This window comes from Marmota monax, unplaced genomic scaffold (assembly GCF_021218885.2).
Source record: "Marmota monax isolate L192 unplaced genomic scaffold, Marmota_monax_Labrador192_F-V1.1 WCK01_AAM20220418_F8-fsc00003, whole genome shotgun sequence".
Lineage (NCBI taxonomy): Eukaryota > Metazoa > Chordata > Mammalia > Rodentia > Sciuridae > Marmota > Marmota monax.
In genome coordinates, this window is record NW_026694084.1 from 13,895,260 (window position 1) to 13,920,644 (window position 25,385).

General features: G+C 34.6%; 1 protein-coding gene across 1 annotated transcript in view; it reads left to right on the forward strand.

The window, feature by feature from the left end:
• The window catches only part of Oxr1 (oxidation resistance 1), a 411,354-nt gene that overhangs the window by 63,899 nt on the left and 322,070 nt on the right, over positions 1 to 25,385 (forward strand). Inside the window, exon 2 of the mRNA XM_046464584.2 lies at positions 14,332 to 14,482. Coding sequence (XP_046320540.1) covers positions 14,460 to 14,482 — 23 coding nt within the window. The 5' untranslated portion in view covers positions 14,332 to 14,459. The remainder of the gene's footprint in view (positions 1 to 14,331; positions 14,483 to 25,385) is intronic.

Here is a 25,385-nt window from a genome sequence, read left to right on the forward strand (position 1 = left end):
TGCTAAGCATTTGAAGATGTGTTGAATGAATGAGTGAATGAATGAAGAATATAAACCCAACAGGTAACCCAAAAGGAAATAAAGACTTATGTTTATACTACCTACTGCAACCTAATATAATGTTAGAGTCATGCTTTTTCTCTTAAAGCCTCTGTATTATTTAGCATTTACTGATATTTACAAAGCCGTTATAGCAAATCTTACTGCAATCTCAAGGCTATATTAGGCAAACTCACATTATTCATAATGCCAAAATCAGCCAATATAAGCACAGTGTATGAAGATATTCAATGATAAACCTAAGCTTAGACATTGAAAACATTTCAGTTGCTGTTACTAAAAGTTCTATTTTACATATTTAATTTTAAAAGGAATGTTATGGTTTAGATGTGAGATGTCCCACAATGCGAGAAATTTAGAAATGAAATGATAAGGTTATGAGTGTTTTACCTGATTAGTGTGTTAATCCCCTGATAGGGATTAACTGAGTGGTAACTGTAGACAGGTAGGGTGTGGCTGGAGGGGGTGGGTTCCTGGGGGCTTGTCTTTAGGGTATATATTTTGTCCTTGTCCTATGGAGTCTCATTCTTTGCTTCCTAATCCTATGTACTCAGTTGCTTTCCTCCACCACACCCTCCCACTATGATATTCTGCCTCACCTTGAGCCCTGTGGAATGGAACTGGCCTTCTGTGGACTGAGACCTCTGAAACCATGAGCCCCCAACTGAACTGTTCCTCTTCTAATTGTTCTTGTCAGATCTGTTAGTCACAGAAGCAAAAAAATCTGACTTAAAGAAGGGGGAAGGAGAAGGACGTTCCAATGTTTTTACTACATCACTTCTGTATATAACAATCTCCTTCGTAATCACCACTGTTACTTAAATTGACCTCTTAGGAGTAAGGCCACTATTTTATAAGTATGTGACCGAATCTGTCTACAACAACACAGATACCACAAGTATGTCACATAAATTCAGACTAATGAAACTTAAATGAGAATGAGAAAGAAGATATTTAAAATAGAACATCCTTTTAGTAATAGCCACATATTGATTTCCTCACTTATTCAATCAAGTCATCTCCCTGTTTACATATCTGCCAACAAATAAGGTTAACAGGCAACTAAGTGTGCTAGAATATATGTCATGGGAAGAGAGATAAATAAAATCCTGTCACTTCTCTAGAGGAAATTCACTCTTGTGGGGAAGACAGGAGCCTTGGAGTGTGTGTGTGCCGCCCCCCAGCCCCCAGATGTGTATATTTAGTATTTTTTTCATTTACCCATGTGAGCTCTTGTATCCTCTGAAAGCCCTGTCCTTCCATCCATCTGACCACTAACCAAACTTTGTCTCCTAGTTCTCAAAGCAGCTGAAGACCATAAGTTAGCTACTCATAAATACCACAATTTCCCATTTCTGTACCAACAGCTTTTCCTTGTCTGCATTCAAGGACCCCTCCTTTGCTCAAGCCTCAGAAAAAACAATTTTCTCTCCACTTAGTGAACCAGGCTCATTCATCTGTGTCTTTGATATGATCTCTTCAATCTAAGGATTTTCTTGCTTCTTCTGTAGTTTTTATATATTTCTGTGTTTCCATTTCTGCTGGCTCTTTCTTCTCCCCCTCTCCCCTGCTTCCAGGTTTTTCCATGGTCATCTGTGTGCTGCATTCAGCTGCACCAATTCAGCTCCCCAGAGCTACTTGTGAGCATCTCTTCCAACTTTGCTTTCACTAATGTCACATAGTTAATTGAAATGACCCCACTGCAGGGGGGCTGATTGACATATAGGAAATGATCAAATGTTGCCCATCGGATGCCCCTTCCTCTCTCCCCCCATGGCTGGTATGCATTTAAGGCAAACTGCTGCTGTGGTTCCTCACCTTCTCCTAAAACCAAGCTCTTGGAAACAGCAGTCTACTTTAGACCTGTAAGTTTGTTCACTTTACCTCAAATCTCCAAAAGTAGACATCTCTTACCTCTCTGAGAAATGCTATAATAAGGTGGAAATGCTCCCAAGAGCTCAATGCCGTTGAGCTCTTGCTTTCTGGAAACCTCGTATATGACTCCATGACACAGTTCTTCCTGGTTCATTTCCATTTCCCTGATCATTTTCTTTCTCTGCTCCCCTACTGTATCATCTTTCTTTGCCTCTAATTACGGAAGCACCCATGATTCTGGACACAGCCCTCTTCTACCCAGTAATTTGGCTAACTCATCAATGCCCATTGCATTGAATTATTCCCTTAATCTCTTCCAAAACTGAAGCTCCAGGCCAAACTATGAACTTGAGTTTCAGACTGGAATGGGCACTTGCCCTCTTAATATACCCACCTTGTTATGTCACAGGCACCTGACACTCAACACGTTGAATGCTTGTATATTTCTCTACCTTGTATATTTCTCAACCAAAGCAATGACCTCAACACCTACCAACCCAGCAAAGTGAAAAACCTGGGAGTACATTAGATTCCTTGTTTTTGTTCACTCTGTAACCCCAGTCCATCACTGAATATCTTTCTGTCTGTGTTCCTCCATCACTCCATCTTCACACTGGGTACCTTCTTTTAGTTCCATATCATTTCTTTCATAGATTGTTATTTGTCTTCCTGCTTCTGTTAGACTCCACAACAGCTCTCATCAGTGCTGCTAGAATGATATTTTAAACATTTAAATCAGATAAAGATTTTTCCTTAAAGTCTTGCCAAGGCTCTTCACAGCTGCTGGCATAATTTCATTATCATATAATAGTCTTCTCTTTGAAAATAACAGAAGATACTATCACCACCTTCACCCCCTGCATATTGCTTAAGCAATGTGAAACTAACGGTGACTGAGGATTTCAGGGAATGGATCTGGGTTGAAAAATGTCAATGGGAATTGATGCCTAGATATATTTCATTTTGCTTTCTATTGTGATGGCTCCAGTCTCAGAGTCAATGTGACAGTAAGATGCTGGCTGCCATGGCAGCTATGTCATTTCGTAACTTTAACATACAGCAAGAAAGAAAATAAGGAACTCCAAATTTCCCATCAGGAGAGTCACACTTATTTGAGTGTGATTGGGCCATGTGTCTGCTCCTGAGCCAGTCAACATTGCTGGTAAATTGTCAATGTTGGCTTGCATTTGGACCATACGAGAGTTAGGAAAAATGGATTCCCAAATGGAGATTCAAATCTAGTTAGATTCAGGAAATGACCAATGTCAGAGTTACAAAGTACAACTTTGGACTTTCCTCTATTTTCTTACCTAATAAATTCCCAAGAATGTTTGTAAGGCAGCTGACTGATAGTTCAGAGGCTAACCTATGTGGTATAAAGTGGTTGGTGTTCCATTTCCAAAGAAAAGGAGGTTGATGGAGATTGCTTACAGACCCCGCTTCTCACAGCAGCAGGCAAGTTTCAAAGTGCAAGTTGATGTCACAAGTGACTCAAAATCTCTGGTTATCAGGAGGTGGGTAGCTCAAGGGGGTGGGGACAAGAGAGGGGAAATGAGCTGAATTTTTTGTTTTGAGACTGTCTCACTAAGTTGCCAGGCTGGCATCAAACTTGTGATCCTCCTGCCTCAGCCTCCTGAGTCACTGGGATTACAGGCATGTGCCACCATTCCTGGCTCAAGTGTCATATTTTGAATAAACATTTTCCTGAAATCACCCTTCATATGAGGAAACAGCTACTTCTCATTTTGTGCCTCAACTCTACTTATAAGAACATTTGTCAAAGTTTCTATAACATATTACTATATTCCCATATTTATGTTTGTATAATTCTACTATGTTGCTAGATCCTTGATAGCAGGGAGCACACTTGATTAATTCTTATGTCCCTAACACAATTCCTGACACATAGCAGGTGCTCAATAAACATTAGATGAATGAATAAGTAATATAAGAAATATGCAGAAACTATAAAAGGGACATTGGTTAGAGCTAGGAGAGATAATTTGGGTAATTTCTTACTCTAAAAATCTACAGTGTAGACCATTAAACACACATATTTCTTGCAATATGAATAACTGTCACTATCTGAACTCTTGATACACAAATATTTGCTATAACATTTTGCAATAATGTTATGTGTACAAGAATGAAATGTTTAAATTATAGGTGAGTCCATGTAGGAGGATGTAGAATGTCTGCTTATAGGATTCCAGCAGTGTCTTCTAAGGAGCATAAACACCTGTGAAGAAAGTTGGTAAGCACAAGGACCAAAAAGTTTCATTCATAAAAAGAAGCACTGGTGACTAAAATCTGTTGAGAAAGATAGACACATAAAAGACCTGTCCCCTATTCACAATGCTTAGGATTTTTTTTTCTAGGTCTGAGAAAATTTAAAACAATATTATAGTATGATTAATGGTATGTTTATAACCTAAAGAAGAATCTCAAGCAGAGGATAGAGAATATTTGAATCCCTGCACACAGTACTGAAAGCCCCATACATCTTTGAAGATCTGAAGAAAGAGATGAAAGAGTTTGACCATTTGATAAAGGAGCTGAGTTTCAGCTTCAAGTCTAGGATGCTACAGAAGGTTTAAACACTATGCAAGAGACCATCATTTGAAGTTCACAGATGAAGGAGCTTCTTAATAATGAGGTTGCAGCAGTTTTTCCCAGTAAATTTTTTAAAAAAACCAAAAAACAAAAAACTACTGACAAACTTAATAAATGGATTTTAACTACCAATTTCTTGATGAATTTTGACCTTCTATAAGTGAATGTCAACCCATCAGAAGATAAGAACAAATAGCCAGGGACGTTAAGCACCCAAAGACAGGCTGATATAATGTTGAAGTGTTAAATTGTAAGGGGATGTTGAACCAGAACCTGTGTACTTGTGTAAGTCTGAAAATGGCAGGGTCCTTAAGAAACGTGGAAGAGTGGATTGCCTGGCATGGGGTTCTTGAATCATAGAGCTTTCCTCAAAAAAAAAAAAAAAAAAAAAAGCATTCAGTCAGTATTCAAGGGGTTATAGTTTGTGACAGTGCATTTATTAGGAGTATGAAGTTTTAGAACATAAAATATTGGGACTGGGATTTGGGCATATTTTATTAAAAAATAAAGGGCCAATGAAAAGTTGCTGTGAAGAAACCCAGTTTGAATGACAAGCTAAGAAAATTCTTTCTTTTTTCACCTCAGCATGAATATATGAACTATTCCTAGTTCTTTTTGCCAGAGGCCACATCATCTCTTCAAGGAGGAGCTGGGTATCTTCGCCAACGCTGGCTTGCTGAAACATCAGTGGAGTTCTCTGATGTTGGAGGCACTTTCTGTTTAGCTTCAAAAGGTGGCAGCTCCTTAGTTTTTCATTTTAATCAAGCATATCTGGCAGAATGAAAGCCAAAGCCTGTTAGAGAAAAGTCAGTTCCTCTCCAGGCTCAGTGAAAGAGCCTTCTTAAGAGAAGTGAATTGATTTTGATCATGTTGGGTGTTTTCAAATAATACCCTAAAGAAGAAAGCATTTGCCTAAGCAGAATGGTGTGCAAATATTGTTCTTGAAATTTCTATCTGTGAACAATGCCTCACTCCTGAATTGCAATATTCCCTGAAGAAGTAGGTATTGTCTGAGCCTGGGCTAGTTGTTATCATTAAGGAAGCTCTTATCCTCTAAGATTTTGTCTCTTGGAAGAAGACTGTTTTTCTTCTGTTGTTGGAGTCTGTGTCTTTCATTTAGATGTCTTCATTGTCAAACAGAAGAAAAATCAATAATTTGCATGAACATGATAATGTAGCAATTCAACAAAAATCAATTTAGCGGATCAAGTCGTTCTTTTTTGTTGTTGTTTATTCTTGATAATAAACAATACTGATAGGATAGCAAGTAGAATAAAAACCAAAGATATAATTATTGCTCTTGAGAAACTAGTAGGAACAAGATCAAATAAGTGATTCAAAAACTATTGAATTTCTTTTGTTTTGGCACATCTTCTAAAAGATCTAAAAATAATCATACTTTATATAAATATTGCCATATCTTCTCTTGTCTGTTCTTTTGTTATAAGAAAAGGATATTCTTCCAACCCCATAGCCAGAAACTTAGAATGCCATATTTCTTAAGTAGATAAATATTTCTTACATAGTTAAATAATATCATAAAGTGCTATTAACACACAGTGCTCACCTTTCACAAACAGGAAAACCATAACATGAGGGAAATCTGATAAGTACTGCAGTAGAAATGTATGTGACTTGAAGCGAATTTAATTATTCAGAGCTTTAAATCATGGTGCTTAATGATATTTGAGCTGGACTTTGCAAGACTGATAGTATTTCTGATCAAGAAGGAAGAGGACATTTCTGGAAGTGGGAACATAATGATCAATCTGTTTATTCTGAAACATATGGACATGGAAAGTGTTTAATTTATTCAAAGAGAAACCAGCACGTGTTGCCAGGGCTTGGGGAGGAGAAGGGGTGGAGGAAGTTCAGGAAGAAGATTGACAAGGCAACCCAGGCTGTGCTGTGAAGGACACTGAAGCAGTGTTTGGGAAAAACAAAATTCAAAACGCAGCTATTTATATACAGAATTATATTCCTAAATGCAGTGTGTTCACAGGATGGTTTCCCTCTCTTCTCCCAAGTTAATTCTGAACACTAAAATACTTATGTTCTGAGAACACAGAAAGATTCATTTAACATGCCTAAGTATTTTTTCACTTGAAACATTTATTTTTTTTTTTTAAATTCCAATCTGCTGCTTTGTTTCTTTCTGTTTTTAATTAAACTGATTTTTGGCAGTCATTTTTGCTGGGTGATCCACATGGGATTGAACCTTTTGTGACTCATCACAATTTGTAAGTTCTAAAAACATTAGGCAGTTTAGATGGATCATATTTTTTTTAAATGCTTATTTATTTAGTGCTTCCTTGCGTGTAATAATGTAATAGCAGACACCTGAAAAATGTGAATTTTGAACTGAGAATTCAACTTTGTTTTTGACTGGCTGCGGAGTACAGAGCGCTGTGCGCTAGGCTTTCTCTGCATGGTGGGGATGGATTCACTGAATAGAAATAATCTAACATGGGTGAACACAAGCCAGAAAATAGAGGACAGGCCATATTGAAGAGGATCCCATGTGTGATATTTAGATAGGGAGTGTTCAGAGGTTTTCTAAATAAGAAATTTGCATGTATAAGTGCTTTGCCTTGATAAAATTAATTTTTAATGTAGTTTGGAGGATTAGAGAAAAGTTGGGAGGCTTGTGCAATCATTTCCAGCCAGCAACGAGCAGCTGTGCAGCACAGAGCACAGTGCTCGGGAAGTTCAAGCATTCACCAGACAACGCCGTGTTCCCCATCCAGTGTTAAGGATTTTAAATTGCCAAGAACTTTTAAATTTATTTTTTAATGAAAAACTATTTTTTCAACTAGGAAGTTGGCCTATTCTTATGATTTTTATATATGGTTCAAACACTTTTAAAAATGTGCGGTATAAAAGCTCATTAAGACAAAAGATAGGTAAGGACTTGAACTTGAGTGATAGAAATAGAAAGGAGCAGTGACTTTAAGACATATGATTGAACAGCAAACAAAACAAAGATCTGGTAACTGTTGAATATTTAATTAGAAATAATTACTCTGAAAGTCAGGGGGAAAAAAGATCAAATCCACAGATAAAAATTTGAGAATTATCTACTGAGAAAGTTTCATTAGAAGGAACTTAGAAGAGTAGCCAAATATAGGAAAATGGTGATGGATCAATGAAGAGCTGGGAGAGCTGGGAGAGTCTGGGTGTTTCAATATCCTGGGAATGAGGGAGAGCTCCAGGACAAATGGGAAGAATGCAGTCTGATGGACAGCTCTGGCCTTGGTGGTTAGATATTGACCAGTTGACTGGTGATGAGAATAGTGAATCAGAAATTAGAGAACAGAATTGGACGGTGAGAAGGAGAAAGCAATGGATTTAATCTTTTGTGGAGTTTGTCAGGGAGGAGAAGTGGGAAAAAAAGTAATAGATTGAAGTCATAGCAAACAGAGGCTGCAAAGAATCAAAGATACAAAGGGGAACGATACAGAAGGAGGCAGGCATGAAAGATATAGGCAGAAGAGAAGCTTATGATTACATGAAAGTTTAGGAGGAGATGAGATACATGCATAGGTAGAGAAATTGTCTTTTTAGTTCATGCAAGAATAAGTCAAAATGTCTCAGAAAATGGTAATGATAATGGAGTGGATTTAATTATTCTGAAGAAAATAATCCCAAACTTCAGTTTTAGGGTAGTATTTGTTTGCAATGATATTTATTTAAAAATGAGTATAAGGTTATTCCTGCTTATTTCTCTGGTTAAGATAAATACTCTCTGTAATTTGAACATGGAGGATATTTTCTGAAGTGCATGTTTAGGATAATAACAAACATAACCAGGTCTCTATGATAAATGCTTTAGACCAATTACTGACATGCTCAATTGAATTCTAATACCTCCCATGAAATGACTTTAGTACAAGTGAAATGACAGCTGCACTGCAGTGAGAGGACACATAAAGCTTTGCATTAGCTTGTCTCCAAGGTTACCATCTGTGCTGATCTGAAGTTGCAGTGTGTGGGCTTTCTCAACCTGTGCCAAGACCATATTTTAGGGTAGGTATCAGTAGGGTCTAAGAACAGCTTGGAAGGTATTTGAATCTTTATTTGGGTGACATCATGCTGATCCTCATCACTCAATTGTTCTAGAGAGATGTATTTCCATATCCTTCCCGCTCGAAATTTTATGTGATCATTGCAGTAATAGCTAGGATATCAGGATTGACCCCCACATTGCATATATAAACAATGAAATATGAATTTACTCATCATACCACTAGACTATATTCTGGATAAAATTGAGAGGCAGACAGATTTGGGGAATGGACTTCTGCTCTGGAGCTTTCATAACTAATATAAAATTTTCAAGCAAATATAAAAATTAGCTTAAAAGTAGACATGTTTTAGAAGCTTCAAAACTTTAAATATGGCAAAAATTAAGGAAATAGTATTTTTATAGTTAAAAATTAAAAGAGATCTTTTCTTTTAGTTTAGCATTCTATGTAATTTTGCATTTCATTAGTAGAATTTGAAGGATTTTTTTTAATGAATGAAAAAAAATTGATATCACCTGCCACTTAGTAAGATTAAAGAAATGATAATGGATTGGGTCATGATGCCAGAAATTCTTCAGAAGTATAGAAGTTTATTCATATTTTATCAATGTTTATTGAACACCTTTTTTGGCTCAGGCATGGTGCTACGCCATAGGTTTGCAAGTTTCTTAAGATCTGCTGTCTGTCCTCAAGGAATTTATAATCTAGAGGGAATACAGACCAGCATGAAGGAATTAGACCAGCCTTTCTAATGGTTTTCATGAATTGTGAAAAAGTTGTTACCAAAGAACTTGGGAGACTGTGCTTGATGGGGGAGTTGGAAAGTTTGGGAGAAAGGCTATCCGTGTCCAGAAGCCAGCCAAGCAGGGGAGAAGGAAGGAGATGCATGTACAAAGGGTGGATCACAGAAAGGCCAGCTGCTACATGACTGAAGGCTACATGCCCTGGAATTTGCTTTGATCCTTGAAAACTTTGAATAAGTAAGATGAGAGGTGAAAGAAAACATTGAGTCCCTGAAAAGAATCTGAACTTGATAGTGTAGGCTGGGCTTAGGAAAGAACATGATAACCAAAAAAGTTGAATCTGAACAGGGAGTTTAGGTTAAGGAATATAGATCCATAGGGTTAGTTCATGGAGGAACCGGGAAGCAAGGAAAAACCTTTTCATTTAATGATAATAAAACGCATCTACCCTATAAAATTCAAAAATGTTCTAATATTTGCTTGTTAATTTGTTTTACTAACATATAATATTTTGAACCTTTATTATAAAAGTATTCTTTCCTTACCTAATACATTTTATTGCTCACGTTATGCCCATCATCTCTTGTGGTGCCCTGGATGGAGTTTGAGTATGTATTTCCTCATCAGTGGCATAATATATCAGCTAAAACAAATCCAGTGGAGCATTGATCTAACCCAGTTTGAAATTACGCTGTCATGTATTTCTTTAAAAATATTTTTTAGTTGGACACAATGCCTTTATTTTATTTATTTTTATGTGATGCTATGGATCTTACCCAGCATCTCGCACATGCTAGACTACTGCTGAGCCAGAACCCCAGCCCTGTCATGTTTTTGTATACCCTATGAATCCAAACTAGCTTTTCTCCAAGCAAAGTAAAGTAATTTATATATATGTGTATATATATATATATATATACACACACACACACACACACACACACACACTAAATATACATATATATGTATATTTAGTATATTTAGTATTTATGTTGCTATGGTCTAATTCTTTGGACATTTTGTTTTTTTAAAAAATTTATTTATTTATTTTAATTAGGTATATGTGACAGCAGAATGCATTTGATTCATTGTACACAATTGCAGCACAACTTTACATTTTTATGGTGGTACATGATGTAATGTCACACCATATGGGCAGTCATACATGTACCTAGGGTAATGATGTCCATCTCATTCCACCGTCTCTCCTGCCCCCAAGCACCCTCCCTCCTCTTCCTCCCCTTTGCCCTAAGTGCCTACATTTTCCCCATGCCCTGGCCCCCACCCAATTTATGGATCAGGATCCGCTTATCAGAGAGAACATTCTTCCTTTGGTTTTGGTTTTTTGGGATTGGCTTACTTTGCTTACCATGATATTCTCCAACTTCATCCATTTACCTGCAAATGCCGTAATTTTGATTTTTATTCCAAGTAACTTTTTATAGGTTTATTATCTTAAATATAGGATATGTAAAACTTGTTTATATATAATAGGTTATTTAAACCAATATTCATGGAATTTTAAGATTTTAATGCTACAAACACCTTCATGGGACTAGATCATGAAAATGCTTCTTTTGCTGAAATAAAATCACTTTAGCAAAGTTATTTTAGACATTGTGTTAACAAATGCAAAGTAATTACAACTACATGAACTTAATACAGTATTCTTTTCACTGGATTTGAAGCCTAAAGTCTTATTCCTGAATAAAATGATTAAAATAACTATTTTGATGAAGTGTCATCCCTGTAATCTTTTGTTGTGTTCAAGGCTATTCACAATTTTAATGCATATACTAAATGGAGAGGAGTCTTGCGTTAAATTCGCATACTATTTTCTTTAACTTTGTGGTAAAATAGTGACCTAAAGAGTACAATTGTTTCGATTTCTAATTTACAATGCTGGCTGAGGATTCAGGGGGAAGTCAATTCATTCCATGTATTTTGAAAAGTTTCCTCCAACCCGAAAATAAGCTGCTTTTCTCTTGTGGCAAAGGGGCAGATGGTGGTTCATAAGAGTGTTAGAATTTTGGCTGAAAGCTCTAAATTCATACTCAAGTGTGGAAACTCATGTCAGAGATTTGTATAAGGATTATGAATCACCAAAATGAACAGAAAATTTAAATTTGCCTGAAGATCCTAAAGATATTTTCTTTGAAAAAAAATTGTAATGAATCATTTAAATGTCATTAAAAGGAATAACAAGCCCACTACTGAGGGCTTTGAAAAACATCACATCATAAAAATATAAATGTAACAGGCACCCAAGGTTTACTGTGAAGAACAACACAAAAAAGATTCTGGGATTCAGTTTCTTTATGTGTTATTTGTACATTCTGTAGAAGCAAACAAATCTGCAAATGTGGCCTTCAATTTTATACTCTCTCATTCCAAAAAAGACTTAGAGTGGATTATATATATATTTATACAGACACTATATATTTGTATGCATATGTGCATCTGTTTATCAAAACAACAGGTTAAAAATTAAAATTGGCTAGAAAAGGGGGAAAAGGTTTTAAACAGTGAGAAGTCTATGCAGAGGTCTTGCATAGTTTTTAATGAAATGTCACAAATTTGTTTCAGAGTTGTTCATAATAAGTGAAAGCAAAGAAAGAAGAATAGAATGTTGCATTAAAGCCCTAGATAAAAGTAAATGAGAAATTCAGAACAACGGTTTTCTAAGTATTGAAATCTAACAAAATCTTTTCCTCATATTGGAATTTTATGCTCATGTAGGAAACACTTTTTCTCTTGGTGGATATTGCAACAAACCTAATAGCTGATTTCATAGACTTTGTTTTGGTTATTTATTATTTTCTTTAATGATTCATCTAGATGCAAACTCTTGGGAAAACTCCAAAATTTAATTCAGTAAAAGCAATTGGATTAGATATTAAAATAATGACAATCAGATACAGAGTTCTCTAAAGTTAGAATTAAGTATATCCAGAATGAGTTGCATCAGATAATATTCCATACATATTTTTCTTAGATAAAAATATGGCAATACAGAATGTGAAAGACTGAACAGAACTATTTTGGTGATAGAATTTGGAGTTTCTGAGTTCGCAGTATGTAATTCTATAAGCTTTAACAGTTGGCCAAGGAAAGGGTAGAACTGAAAGGCTCTTTTGGAATGTAAGCAGATGATTTAGGACATGGGCTTTCATTGCTGCTTATCCCACTGCCTCTCAAAATCACCCAGGTAGTAAGGGTCTGGCAAAATTAGAATCTGTTAGAATTAGAGCTTAAATTTAAGTATATGCATTTAAAAATGCACACAACAATTTTCATAGAGTATTTCATTTTTAAATAATGCCTCTATGTTTAGACCATGAGTTTTAATGTGTAAATACTGTATTCTATTAATCTTTGTATCAGTACTCAGTTTGAGCATGGTAAATAGGAAGACACAATAAATAGTTTGTGGACTTATGATTGAAGTAAGCTGAAGTTTGATATTTAAAATTAATAAATCAAATTTGTAAAATTTTCAACAAATAGTGGGCTTATTCCACATCCCCCTCGGTCCCTGGTCTACCTGTTTGCAGTAGGTACAAAATCATAACCCTTTGCAGGTTAAGGTCATTGAGTTTCAAACATGGTGGCAGATACTGCTGGTTTTCTCCAAGTTTCTACTCCCCACCTTCTTCACTGTTTGTCACCCCTTAGTTGTAGTTGGGCTTATAGATTCCTAAAATAATAGCTTCCTTTGAGGAAGATGGACAAGTGAGTAAGCTCTGCCCAGTAAAATGTGAGCAGCAATGTCATGTGTAAATTTTAGGACATGTCCTTCTTTTTTTTTTTTTTTCCTTCCTCTTTATTTGCTGGCTGGAATGCAGATATATTCTCTGGGGCTCAGCAGCCTCTGAGACCATGAAGAAGCATATGTTGAAAATGGGGAAATGACAAGAAAGAAGGAACCACATCCTTCGTGTTCTTAGAGTGGTTGTATCCTCCTTGAACTTGAGATTTATTTGTATAGAGATAAATAAAGTACCTTTTTCTAAACCATTTTGATTTGGGATTATTTTTGAAACTTGTAACAAAGTTTTATTAGTAGAAATTTGGGGCATTCCTCCTTGAGAGATTCTTCCCAATTCCCTATGACTGCATGGAAGCCCCTCTTCTGTGCTCCCATATGCCTGCTCTATGCCTTTTGAGAGAGCACTTTCTCTATTTTGTTAAAATATTTACATGACTCATTATTTGAGAGCAGGGCCATTATCCTTTTCATTTTTCATGGATCTTTATGTTCAAGCTGTACCTGTGATAGCATTAGTGCACATAGTACATGCTCTGTAAATGTTTCATGAATTGAAGGACAAGAACTCATTCAAATGCTACTATAATACTGAATTCTTTATACCTTAAGAAAAATTGGTTGAAATCTATAGGACGCTGTATACAGTAGATGCTCAGTAAATGTGTATGGAAATGTGTGTTATGTGAGTACACTCTGGCTTTCATTTTCTGTACTACTGAATATAAATTCCTATTCATTTAGATTTATTTGTAGCTAATGATTTTTTGTTGTTGTTAAAGTCTAAGATGTGATCCTAACTCATGCCAAGGATTTATTTTTTAGTATATTCTATGGATTAATTGGAATCCTTGTTCTGATACTTTTATCACAAATATGTAATTTATCACAAATACATATAATATATATATATATATATATATATATATATATATATATATAAATATTTAGAGAGCATTAATCTTATGGAGAAAAAAAATGTTGTCTCCAAAAACACATGTTACTGTTTCCCTGTAGTCTCTTCTTCAAGAAATGAACATTTTAATAACCATTCAATTGGTTTTAAAGGTAAGGCATTCGTCTCATCATATGGCTGCTTTAATTTTATCTTTGGTTTATGAAATGTCTTGTATTTCAAGAAAAAAATTATGTTTGATTTCATGTGCCTTATATCAACTAGCTGAAATAAATCTGTAGAAATCATATAGAACAGATACAGGAAACATCACGGTCTTTCTTTCCTTTTTAGGTCCTCTCAGACTGTGAGTAGGTGGTTTGTGCATCCCTTCAGTAGCAAAGCGAAAGTTGCCAGTGGTCTTCTGACCTACTGATTCCCTATTCTGAAATCAAGAGGCGACTCCTCTGCAAATTGCTGCAATGTCTGTATCTAATCTATCATGGTGAGTGAATTACTTTCTAAACTTAAATGCTAATAAATGTCTATCGCAAGCAACATTTTGTGAGAGAGTTGTACAGTTCGAACTTGGGAAGAAAGAGAAGGTCAAAAATTTGGTTTCTAGAGATTTTCGTCTTATTTCAGGGTGAGGAGAGCAACCCAAAATTAAAAGTTTGACAGTGTCAGTGCAGTAACTTGGGGCTCTGGAAAAAGTTTAGACCTCTTGTGGAATCCCAGTGACATCCAGTACCTTTCTTCCATGTTTACCAAGGTGGGGAAGGGGAGGAATACAATATCCCTTAGTGTTCTCTAGCTATGGCATATTTTTTGATGTAGAACTAGCAAGTTTTAAATATGGCTGTCAGAGTAGAATTAATATTTGCTCATCAGTGCCTTTTTCTTTAGATTTCACATTTCAACAAATCTACCCAAGTTAAACTGAATGGAACTCAAATATGGGAGAGAAAATTCCATTATAGATACATCTCTTTAAAGAGCTGGCATGCTCAATCATCTTTGACTTTTAGTTCATGTTTAAAAGCTGTTTGTAATTTTAAAAAAGAAATATAAAGATACTTTTCTGGAAAATCATCAGTTTTTTCTATGACAATGAAGAGCAACACTAGCAGGGATGAATTTAAAGATATTTTATTGAACTTTGGTTTTTATATAAACAGCTGAATCAGTTATATCTATATAAATTTACAGTATTCAATACATGAATATAAGAGAAATCTGTTAATCTTTTCCATTTCCTTAAGAGTCCATTTCATTTTGTGCAAGAATGTGGATAGAATCAGATTAGAGAGTTGTTTCCTGATTCAACCTAGCTCCATAAATTTATTTTTAGTTAGATAAGCAATTTCTTTGGGGCAAAGCATATAATTATTTGTTTAAATTTAGAATAGTATTTCTGAAGGACCTAATTGTTATGGACTCCCTAGAATGTTTCTCTGCCTCCTCAGGCTTGGGTCCTGAACTCAGTTAAAAATAAACAAACAAACAAACAAATAAATAAAAGAATCAAGAGAGTTAAAATATAGTCTATAAAAAATGAAAAAAGGTATTTAAATTGTGATTATTACTGCACAATTTTTATATTATTAAAATAAAATTATTAATTTTTTAAAAAACTTTATTTCTGTAGAACTTTTAAGCAATTTCAAATCCATTTATTTGACGGTGTTATACGCCTGGCAAACATGCATGGGAGGTGATTCCTCAAAAAGCAGATGGTATGCCAAATAAATAAAAGGAAAGGAGAAAGGGAGAGGGGGGGGGGAAGGCAGAGAAGGGGAAGAAGGGGAAGAGTAGAAAGAAGAAGAGGAGATTAAAACAGAGGATTGGCTGGGTGTGGTTTCGCATGCCTGTGATCCCATCCACTCAGAAGGCTGAAGCAGGAGCATCACAAGTTCAAAGCTAGCTTTAGCAATTGAGTGAGGCCCCAAGCAACTTAGTGATACACTGTCTCTAAATAAAATACAAAACAATGGACTGGGGATGTGGCTCAGTGGTTAATCGCCCCTGTACAATTGCTTATCTAACTAAAAATAAATTGTTAATCATCCAGTACAAAACAACAAACCCTGAACAAACAAACAAACAAACAAACTCCCCAAAGGATTGTCACATCTTAAGGTAGGGTGCAGTATGGCCAGGTTTATAGTTAGGACGAGTTGACATCACCGTCCTTGTGTACCTCTATTAGTAACTGCTTTATGTTATGTGGTTTGATTTAGAGCCTTTCAAAGCACAGAGACCTCCACAGTTTCCCTCAGCTTCCGTGTCCTGTTTCTAGACCAATTGCCTAGCACTGCTCCTAGGATTAGTAGATGTTCTGTAAATGCATGCTGTAGAAATGAGTGAATTAAAAATGCAAAGCAGGTAAATCAATGGTAAATACAAGTTATTGTTCTAAATGAAGTGATGTGGGTATCTTGTAGAGTGTGTATGTTTGAAATTTGTAAGAATTCTTTCCATGTCTCAGGTTTCAATGTTACAGAAACAGTGCTTGGATGTTTCCCTCAACAGTATCCATGGCTGTGCTGGGAGGTCTGTTGTTCTACCAGTGCGGCCTACCGTGCTGTAGGGTTTGGCACTCCTTTCCCCCTCTCTGCCCTTCAGCTGCCCCTGAGCTGGTACAGGAGAACAGAAAGTAAATCTAATATGCAATACACTGTTTTGTGTCACTTACACTTAGTTTAGGAATCATTAACCTTCATTTTTCCACTTTAACCTTTATAACTCTTTCCTATATCCTAACATTTTTCTAGTCTACGTTTTGAGAAGCCTTGTCTTATAAATATTTGAATAGAGATTCTCATTAATCCATCAATTCTCTATGGGAATAATTCATAAAATTACATTAATTAAATGCAATTATTATAGTCCATAATCTGGCTCAGTTTTGAAATCCAGAAACTAAAACATGAAAATATTGACTGATATTGGAAAATAAATTATGTTGAAATTGTGTCGGCAGAGTATTCATTTAAGGTGAGATATATACCTTAAGCACAGGGATGCTTGATTTGTCCTGACTAGTCCATTCTCTAACTGTTCTGGAAAACTGTGTGGGGATTTAACCAGCAGTTTGGTGGATGAAGATCATATAATCACAGCAAGGAGAGTACTGTGCTTCCCACAAATTGTTCAGAGGAACCCAGATGGGGCACACCTGTCAGTAAAGCATGACTGAAGTTATTGTCAACCTGTCAGCAGTTATCTCTGTGATCCTTCTAAATTCTACTTTTTAAAGACTCCCCTCTGCTTGGCTTTCTTGTTTATGTAGTACATAGCTACCTTTAATCAAAACATACTTCCATCTGTGGACATTTTGGTCTTCTCACCATGACATTGTATATAGTTTCCAACCAATTCTGTGTGTGGATTTTAATTTAATTCTGAGACATAATGGGTGTGGATATATGGTATACTAAGTATCATCCCAATATGTAACCTAGGGATTTAGAAAATATGGTTTAAATTCTTACATTCATGTATACAACTATTCATGTATATAGCCAATTGAATTTTAAGTTCTCCTGGCTTAAAAATACCCAACATAGGAAAATTATCTTTTTATATATTAAAAAAAACTTGTTGCTCCAGTAGTTATATGTATGACACTTGAAGAAATATGTAAAATAATTTACCTTTTTATGAAGAATCTCAAAACATACAATCCAGGATACTTCCAAGTTTCTAGGAAACCAGTCTCAGTCAGAAAAGGAGAGTTGTAGGAATTTATTATAAAAGTTACATGGAGATATAAACAGATATTCCATGTATCATCCTGTTTAGTAAATAATTACCAGAGGAAGATAATGGTTGTGTTGATTCTGGTTGAGATAGAAACAAAAATGTGCAGGATCTATTATAGACATACACAAACAGATGCTGGTCCCAGGCTATGATTTGAGAGAAAGAATTATCTCCAGTAGCAGAGATAATTGACAGGGGATATAAGAAGCCACAAAGAAGTGAAAAAGGATATTGTAACTGTAAAATGAAAAAGGAAATGATATAATGGCAAGAGGAGCTTCAAAGAACTTCCTTCCCAATAATCATCAATTCCCCCTTTTCATGCTTTTATAACATTTATATAAAATATATGCATATGTATATTTTTAAATGTGTGACTTTTGTAACCTGTAAACTAAGCAAATATTATCATTACATAGCCTTTACCATATATCAGGCAATCTTCTAGACATTTTATAAATATTAACCCACATAACCCTGATAGCAATTTCCTTGAGAAGAATGTAGTATTGTTATTTACATAATAATAAAAGCAAGGCATAGAAAACCAAGTAGCCTGCTTGATATGATGAAGATACTATGTAGAAGGTTTGTCAAGGAATGAAGGCAACCTGGCTCAAATCAGTGCTCCTCACTATTAAATTTACTTCCCACATAGAAATGTCCTTGCTCTGTGTCCTAGTTCCCATTTCCAAACAGAATGTCTGAATTTCCTCCAATATGGATGTTCTTTGGAAGGGAGTATCTGGACCTGGGAACACTAATGGGCACTAGACAGTATTGGGCTTGGGCAGTAGGGAAACAGGTGATGAGTTCTCTAATTCCTGGAGTAGAGAGGCTAAGGAGGTTGATTTTACCAGAAACTTAGTGGATGTTACAAAATTATATAAAGTGAATTCTTTAAACTAAAAAGTGAAAGTCTTATAAAATATAAGATTTATTGTTGCTTTATGTTCTAGAAATTGTTAGATTTTCATCTTGATACAAAGGAAGCGTAGCAAAGAGGTATGAGCACTTTGCCATAATGCAACCTCAATATCTATTCAATTGCCCATCTCATAGTAACTCTCCACTATTAAGTCAAGTGCTTTCTGTTCCCACAGGACCTGCAACACTCTCAACATCCACTTACACATGTTGACTGGTATTTGGAGAGAGATCCTAGTAATGGCTTATTTGTTTTTGCCAAATTACAGCTTTTTGACCTCAAATTGTTTTGTACTTTAATGCCTGCACACAAACATTTCTGTCTCAAAGTATCTTAAAGACTGTCTGGCATTTGTTGGAGATGGAAGTAATTCAACTAGAGCCAAGAATGAGAGAAAGAAGTCACTGAAAAAAGTAAAAAGCTAAGTAGCCGGTCCAAATCCATTGAGCATCTATAGCGTACAATACCCTGTGCTAATCTGTGGTGGAAGGTTGATATCATGTAATGACTACTCCTAATGGGGCTCATATGTTAGCCAGAGGATTGAAAAGTGCTCAGAAGAATGTTTTTGGAAACAAAAAGTATATTTGTTTTCTCCACCTGGAATGAAATGGCTTATTTTTCAGAAGTAAAAATGTGTCTCTCACATTTACTCCTAAATATAAAGAAATATGGGAATTGCAAAGAGGCAAACACTATAGAATATAATAAAGCAGACATTTAAAATAACCTGAATCCTACCATTGACAGAAAACCGTTGTAAAAACACAGAGGTATATGGTTTTCTAATGTTTTGACATATTTTTTGCAAAAATGGACTTACATCATATGTGATATTTTGCAATCTTCTGTTTTTATTGAGTAGTGTCAGTCACCATTGCTTTGATGGAAGAGTATAGAGTGACATCATTAGGAGCAAATGACTTCACATTACATGATAGTGGTGTCATTTATCTCGCCCATCTTCTAATGTTCATTTATACTGTTATAAATGCTTCTGTTGTGAGGGAACAAAATTAAAATATTGCTAGGACATAGGTACTATGCCATTCGGAGGGTTTAGAGGGAGCCCATTTTTTCGTAGCTACCTGTATCTCAGACATCAATGCCATGGAGAAAATAATACATTTTTGAGAATGTATCTTATAAATTTATCTCCATTTTGTATTTTAGAAAAAGACCCATACTATGTACTAACACTTTCACTATATTTAATTCCTTTAAACATTGAGCAATATGCTGATAATTGTCTAAGAAATATTTATTTGCAGTTCACTAAAAGAATATGTTAAAAGTCACCAAACAATCTGTTATGCATGTCTAGACACTGGAAATATAAATAACTCTGGATTGTGTAAGCTATCAATGTATTGACTAAATTTACAAATGGTGAATGATCTTCATTGAATAGGCATATTGTTTAAAATGTTATTATGAATGTTAGCAAGGTCAATACCCCTCAAAAAGAGGATACAAACTAAATTGAATTCTTTTGTTTATTTAAAATAGTAAATAAAAAGTTATTCATAATTGTAGAATCCCAGGATTGAGAAAAATCCAAAATTAGAAATGTAGAAACTGCTTTGTTAGATTATTCACATTTATTTATATCTAAGAGATTTAATTAATAAATGAAGAAATGAATCATTTCACAATCATCTTTGGTACCTGTATTCAGGAAAAGAAAATTCTGGAGAGACGGAACCAGTTTATTCTGGGGAGGAGAGAAAGAGCAATCAGAATTTGCAAACTGCTTGTCCTACTTAAGCTCTTATACTGTAAGCTCTCAGGAGCAGTAGTAATATACTTGCAGTGGCAGAGGAAGTAGAAACTTTAATTGTCCCTATTTTGGGAGGAATCAGAATTCTAGAGAGGAAATGTGGTTGAAAGAAGATTTTAGCCCCAGTTTTGCATTAAAAGATAAAAGACCAGAATCATCAACAGTCTATAATTGTGGAAGAATAAAAAAAAGAAAGGTTATACATAAATATGAAACAGTATTTCTAATTGAAAATAAGAGATTTCTGTGTGATAGAAGCTTAGTTGGAAATATAATTGAATTGAATCATATTGAATGAATGACTATTAAATTAAGGTAGAGAGTGGATTTGAGAGACTAAAATCAAAGAATCCTCATGTTAAGAGTAATTATAATTATAATGGTCAGTTGGTAAATGAAGAGAAAGGGAGTAAAGTAAGTTAAGTTTAGGGGAGAATAAATTAGGTGTAAATATCCTAGAAGAAAAGAAGAAAGAATAAAATAGACAAAACAGAATCTCAAGAGGAATGAAAATGTGTCTCCCAAATTACATGAAACTTTAAGGTAAAATACAACTTTGGCTTAAAATCATTGTACAAAATTGTGCAAATTTTCATTGTTTTCTGTTCCTAATATGGCTTTTTACATTGAAACCCTTTCATTATCAAAATGATTAATACTATTTGAGTTTGAGATTGACACTTCTTAGTAAATACATTATAATTTTAGAATTCTCAGCTATTTTTAGCTTTGAACAATATGCCTTTTAAAATAGTCTTTTGAGGACTGGGGTTGTGGCTCAGGGGTGAGGCACTGAGTTTGATCCTCAGCACTACATTAAATAAACAAACAAACAAACAAATAAATTAATTAATAAATGCAATAGTCTTTTGAAAATTAAACATTTACAGGAAACCTCCTGAATATTTTCCTCCTTATATCCACCTCAAATTATTTCTCCTTGAAAAATCAAATAATTAGTAAAACAGAGTATTTTATTTTTGTTCTTAAATAACAATGCCAACTAGATATAAAACACTTCTTTGAGGGGTATAGTCTGATAAGTTTTGGTATTGGCCTTTGACTTGGATTTTTTTTCCCCCCTTGGGGAGATAATGAGGCTAAGGCTACAGGTTTAATCCCTTTAGGAACTAGTTAGGTCTGTTCTCCTTTGTGGCCAAAGCCTGCACCTGTGACCTTGCCTAGCCCTCCTTCTCAAACTTGCCATTTTGGTCACAGTCATTAGAAGTAGTTAAGTGATCACTACTGACTCATAATTAGTGTTACTGTCTAGGGGTGCTGGGTTTGTTGTCTCTGTTCAGCAAAGAATTGAAGAACAGGACATAGATATAGCAAGCAAGAAGAAGGAAAAGAAAGAGAAAGACAGAGATAGATGGAAGTGTGTGTTTGATTGGGTCCCCTGCTTTCATTAAGCAGGAAGTTGACATCATCAGAAGACCCATCCATCCATGCTCCTTTGTTCTGCACTTGCCATTTTTCCCTGGCTGCTAAGCTTTTCTGCTAAGCCTTTCTATATCTCCCTCACTAGCACTGGGGAAAAAACAAACATTAAATCATGTACTTTTGAAGAATTGACAGTGGCTCCTGTGTATCATCTTCCTTTTGTATATCATTGAGGTCAAAGAATATAAAGATACACTTTGAAAGAAGTTTTCTCATCATCTTGGAAGAATCATAATTTACTACAATGTGAAAGAACTACAATGAATAATCCCACCAATATTTTCTTAGAATGTAGAAGCTTTAACATAAAACCACAGTCTGTCCCAACCCTGAAGATTAGAGTTGCTAAATTTCTGCCCCTTTGACTTTTAATGATCAATATAAAAATCAATGAAAGATCTATGAAACTTGTTAGTTATTAAAATAATTGTATAGCTTAACATGTACTATTTTCAGCATTATCAAATAAAATCAACTTCCAAGTTTTTAACATCAGTTGCCATCAGTGTATAAAATATCAACTATTATATTTTCCTAATGTATACACTCCTTCTTGTTTATTTATTGGATTTTGTTTATTTTCTGTTTGTTTTTAATATTGTGAGGTGATTTCAGATTGATTTTAAAACTCTTCTAGTTAAATCATAATAATTAAAAAACACTTTCTAACAAAATTAGATGTTCTTTAAAATAGTTCACCCCATTGATACTTGGTTTTATATTTCACTTCTAAGAGTAAGTTGTTATAAGTCTTCAGAATTATTTAGTTTGTGAATGAATAGAAATTTTTAAAGAACTCAAGAACAAGTAGACAAACTAGTGCAGTTTAATTGTCTATGGATGGACACTATATTATTTTGTGCAAATTAGAAAATTTTTAAATATTTTTATTTATCCATTTCTTCATTTAACATGTATTTTCAAGTGTGTGTAATTTACAGTTTTTGATGTTGTAGTTAGCATGCTCAATACAAATTCCTATTCTCATGAAGCTTAAATTCCAGTGCTGACGATAGCTATAAATAGTTGAACAAATAGACACTATTGTGACAGCAACATACATCCTGAAGAATAATCAATCAGAGTGAAAGGTTGGAGTATGGGGATTGGTAAGAAAGGCCTTTCAGAGGTTGAAACAGAAAAGGAATGAGTTACACAGCTGTTAGAGGAAAGCCATTCAGGAAGAGAAACTGAAGTGCAGAGCCCTGACACTGAAACATGAAGAGTCTGAGGACCCATCATGGAAGCCAGCAGATGGAAAGCAGCCAACAATGGGGAGAGACCTGGAACTGAGCTTAAAGAGTAGCAGGGAACCATGCAGCCTGAGAGAAAGACTGGATTATACTCTGTATGTGATGGGCACCGGGTTACAGGTGAAATCTCATATAAAATGTAAATACAATAATGGGAAGAACTGAATGTTGAGAGCAGTCTTGATGTGATCTGATTTCCAAATTCAGAAGGATCTCTCTGTGACCTTAAAAGTTTATGGAAGTGAGGCAATTCATATTATATACACTGGACATATAATTAATTAGATGTTATAATGAGAGAAAAATAATGAGATAATGAAAAACCCTTTTCATGAATACAGCCTATTTCACATTATTATTCATTTAGAAAAGTTAACAATACATCTAAATAATTACAGGCTTAATATAAAAGAGATTTAATCTATAAAGACATTTCATCTTGTACTAAGGATTTTTAAAGTAGACAAATGAATGTTTTTGTAAATTGTGCAAATTGAGACTATATTGTTACTGCCCAACTTGCATTTTAGGCTTATAATGCTAAGACTAATCTCAATATATAAACACAAAATAGCATTAAGCAATGAATTCTCTACTATACACCAGTTGTTTAATGTGTGTAAAGTTGTAGTGAGGAACCAGATGTTCCTTCAAATGCCAACATATGTTATTGAGAGAATGTTCCTATAAAATTACTAGGTGTCATTTCTTAGAAAAAAAATCATGTTTATTTTAAGATTATAACCTTTCTATATTTTGTAGTAAAATGTTTTCTTCTTATGGTACTAGTTACAGATGGAAGTTAGATATATGATGTTGATCTCCACCCTTTCCCCATTTTTTTTTGTGTGTGTCTTTATTTAAACAATAAAATAAAAAATCTGGAGCTTCTGGTACACTGATAATTATTTCAAACTGGCTCCTAAGTATTAATGTCAGTGGTATATGTTTCAGATTAGAAAAGAAATCATTCATGCATATCTGCCACCTTCATTTGGCAGTGTGGCTTGGTTGATTCATTGTATTGAGAAAAATTAAACATAATTTGATTGCCTAGAATGGAGTAAAATGATCCTATCAAATATCTAACCTATTGAAGTTTTCTTTTATTAGACATGTGTAAGTCTCTTCCTATATAAGGACTTATGGCTAATCCATCCTTCTTCCTGTGGATATTTTTCCCTTTGATATCTAGGAAGAATCTCCACAGAATTATAATAATCTTTTTCCTGTTACTGCTTATAGCTATATTTATCATTTATGCATTTTTCCTTTCTTTAGTAATTATGATTTCATCAGTAGATGACATTAAAATGTTCTCATTAGTAATTTGTAAAGGATCATTTTTTATTATAGTCAAAATTAGTTAATTTCTCAATATTATTTAACTTGCTAATGTTTTTTCCAAGCATTAAGAAATACCTCTTTTTCATAATAACTAGGCTTGACTCTTTGAATGTATTTTAATTCCCCAGAATTTGGAAAGTTAAATACTCTCACATTGTCTCTAACAAGTTCACTTGCATTATATTTAGAGAGTTGAAATTATTAATTTCAAGTATGACACTGAACTCAAGTGAATATTTTCCTTTGATCTAGATCTGTTTACGTAAAATGGTGTGTGATTTTAGCAACTTCAGTGCTAAGTAGTCAGAGCTGCTGAGAGGCAGCAACCATAGAGATGGAATAATCTCCACTGACAGATGATTTCCCAAAGGGCCAGGTGCACCAGGCCCACGATTTCTGTTGTGAAAAGCTGAGGTTCTGAGACATCACCATGTTTTCTGACTGATAAATCTCCTGTAGGAGAGATAGTATTATTCCAGATGGTTGTTTAGCTTTATGGATTAGCCTGTTAGACTCCTGCTGTTAAAAAAAAAAAAAAGGAAAAAACAAAAAACAAAAAACCTTGGTTCTACTCAGATGTTTGACAAAAAATAAATAAAATTAAGTAGATTAGGTTAATTGCTCTTTGGTTTTAGATTTCTAATACAAAATGCTTTCAAGACTGTGACAAAAGAAATTGAAATTCAAACTAAGTAATGTCCCTGGATGCATTTTCATTTAGACATTTCCCCTAAGGTTTTTATAGTATCTTAAAATTGCACTCAGATTCAGAATTTGCATAGAATCAGACTCATTGAAATTTCAATGATCTTTTCCAACTCATAATATTCCCCTTAGTGTTTTCATGGAAAACTAGTTGGATATTTAAAGGAATTGTAAAGATGATGCTATG